The sequence below is a fragment of the Bison bison genome, unplaced genomic scaffold (assembly GCF_000754665.1).
Source record: "Bison bison bison isolate TAMUID 2011002044 unplaced genomic scaffold, Bison_UMD1.0 scf7180017864217, whole genome shotgun sequence".
Lineage (NCBI taxonomy): Eukaryota > Metazoa > Chordata > Mammalia > Artiodactyla > Bovidae > Bison > Bison bison.
In genome coordinates this window covers 4,022,960-4,024,742 of record NW_011494789.1, presented here as the reverse complement: position 1 = coordinate 4,024,742, position 1,783 = coordinate 4,022,960, and the positions used below count along the sequence as shown (strand labels likewise).

Here is a 1,783-nt window from a genome sequence, read left to right as displayed (position 1 = left end):
GGCCCTGGGAGTCCCAGTCCTGCCACCGACCCACCGTGGAAGAGAGCAGCAGGGCAGGCAGCACCCGTGGGTCCTCTGCTCCAGGGCCTCAGCCACCCAGGGGCCCACTCTTGTCCTCACTGATGACCCCAGTGGGGCAGGCTAGTGCAAAGTGGGAGGTCTACAGAGGGCAGGGCTGGGCTGCCCCAGAAGAGGGGGGCCCCCATCTCTCACCTGGAGAATGTGTTCCGGGCATAGTGCATGATACTGTCAAAATCATAGGTCTCCCCCAGGGACTCCACCTCCTGGACCTCCATCTTCAGGAAGTTATACTCCTGCCCTGTGAAGACCAGGAGAAGGGAGTGTGGGAGGGGAGGGGGCGGGGGCGGGCGGGGGCAGGTCTGTGGGGGTTGCAGCGCTACCTCTTTAGGGTCGGGGATGGGGTCCTCCCTGCTCTTGAGAGGTGACCCCCTACCTGGGGGTCCAGCAGTGGCCCAGGGAAGCCAGGGGGAGAGGCGGGTCTCTAGAAGAGTCTGTCCAGCAGGGTGTAGGTGGGGTGAGGATGTGCTGGAGAAATGACTCAAGGGACGATAGGAAGGAGGCGCCCATTTCTAGAACCACTGGGGAGATGAGAGCAGTGAAGAGGGGAGGAGAGGGAGGAAGCAGGAAGGGAGGGAAGAGAGAGCATAGTAGGGAGAAAGGAGAGAGAAAAAACCCTTTAGAGGACAGAATAGGCAGAGAGCTGAAGACTGGGTAAAAGTGAAGAGAAAGGCTGAGGCAGCATGGAGACAGGGCCGACCCCTCCCCAACCCCCACCCTGAAGGCCAGGTGGGTTCTGGCTGCTCCAGGCAGCCCTGTGTGCAGGACCTAGACCTGTCCGGGCCTCCATCTGACAATGGATTTGAGGTCCCTGAGCTGCCACTGACCCAGAGAAGATGCTTCAGGGGAAGCGTTTGGGCCCCAGGCAGGGCTGGGACTGTAATACCACGTTGAGCAAAGGTGATGGCTTAAGGGAGCAGCTCCCACCCTGACCAGAGACCCTGGAAGGGCAGGCAGAGAGGTCTGTACCTGGCTGGATGTTCTCGCGCACGATGGAGACGTGGCGGTCTCGGTCGGGTCGTGTGTGCTCGTGCCAGAAGCCGATGACGTGACCCAGCTCGTGGACCACGATGCCAAACTTGTCACAGTTCTTGCCAATGGAGATGGCCTGGGGGCCCCCGCCACGGCGGCCCACGTAGGAGCAGCACCTGGAGGGCGGGGCCAGCTCAGGGGGGCGGTCCCGAGCTGGGGGAGTGCATCCACTCAGGGGCCGGGCGTGGCTGCCAGGGGGGTCAAGGAGCAGAGGGGTGGAGGAGGGGCCCGAGCGCGGGATGCCCGGGTTGTGTGCTGGGGTCTGAGCCACATCTGGGGCAGCTCCTGGGGAGATGCTCCCATGGCAGGAGGGGACACATGACCCAGGGCCGTGCCCGGGGGGGCGGCTGCCGGACCCAGGACCGAACACGGGCTGGGGCGATGGCCGAGGGTACAGCGCCCAGGGGCCCCTGCTCACCCGCAGGGTCGGTAGGTGAACACTATATAGCTGTCCTCGTCCGTGCGCTCTAAGAAGGTGACACAGGTGTGCTTCTCCCAGTGCCTCATGGCCTGCCGGAAGACTGCCCTCTGGCTGCCTGCGGGGACAAAGGAGGCCAGGCTGTCACAGTGTCCAGGGGCCTCACCTCCACCCTCCGCTAAAGAGTCAGCCATTCATCAGACAGGCAGAAGGCACCACTCACACCACCGCGTGTGAGGCTGCTGGGGGGGGGGG

General features: G+C 63.9%; 1 protein-coding gene across 1 annotated transcript in view; it reads right to left on the bottom strand.

Annotated features, from left to right (window-relative positions):
• BMP1 (bone morphogenetic protein 1) overlaps nt 1-1,783 on the bottom strand; it is a gene marked incomplete at its 5' end in the record, with an annotated part of 39,031 nt that overhangs the window by 33,649 nt on the left and 3,599 nt on the right. Inside the window, 3 exons of the mRNA XM_010845495.1 lie at nt 214-319; nt 1,048-1,226; nt 1,529-1,646. Of these exons, the coding sequence (XP_010843797.1) occupies nt 214-319; nt 1,048-1,226; nt 1,529-1,646 (403 nt within the window). The remainder of the gene's footprint in view (nt 1-213; nt 320-1,047; nt 1,227-1,528; nt 1,647-1,783) is intronic.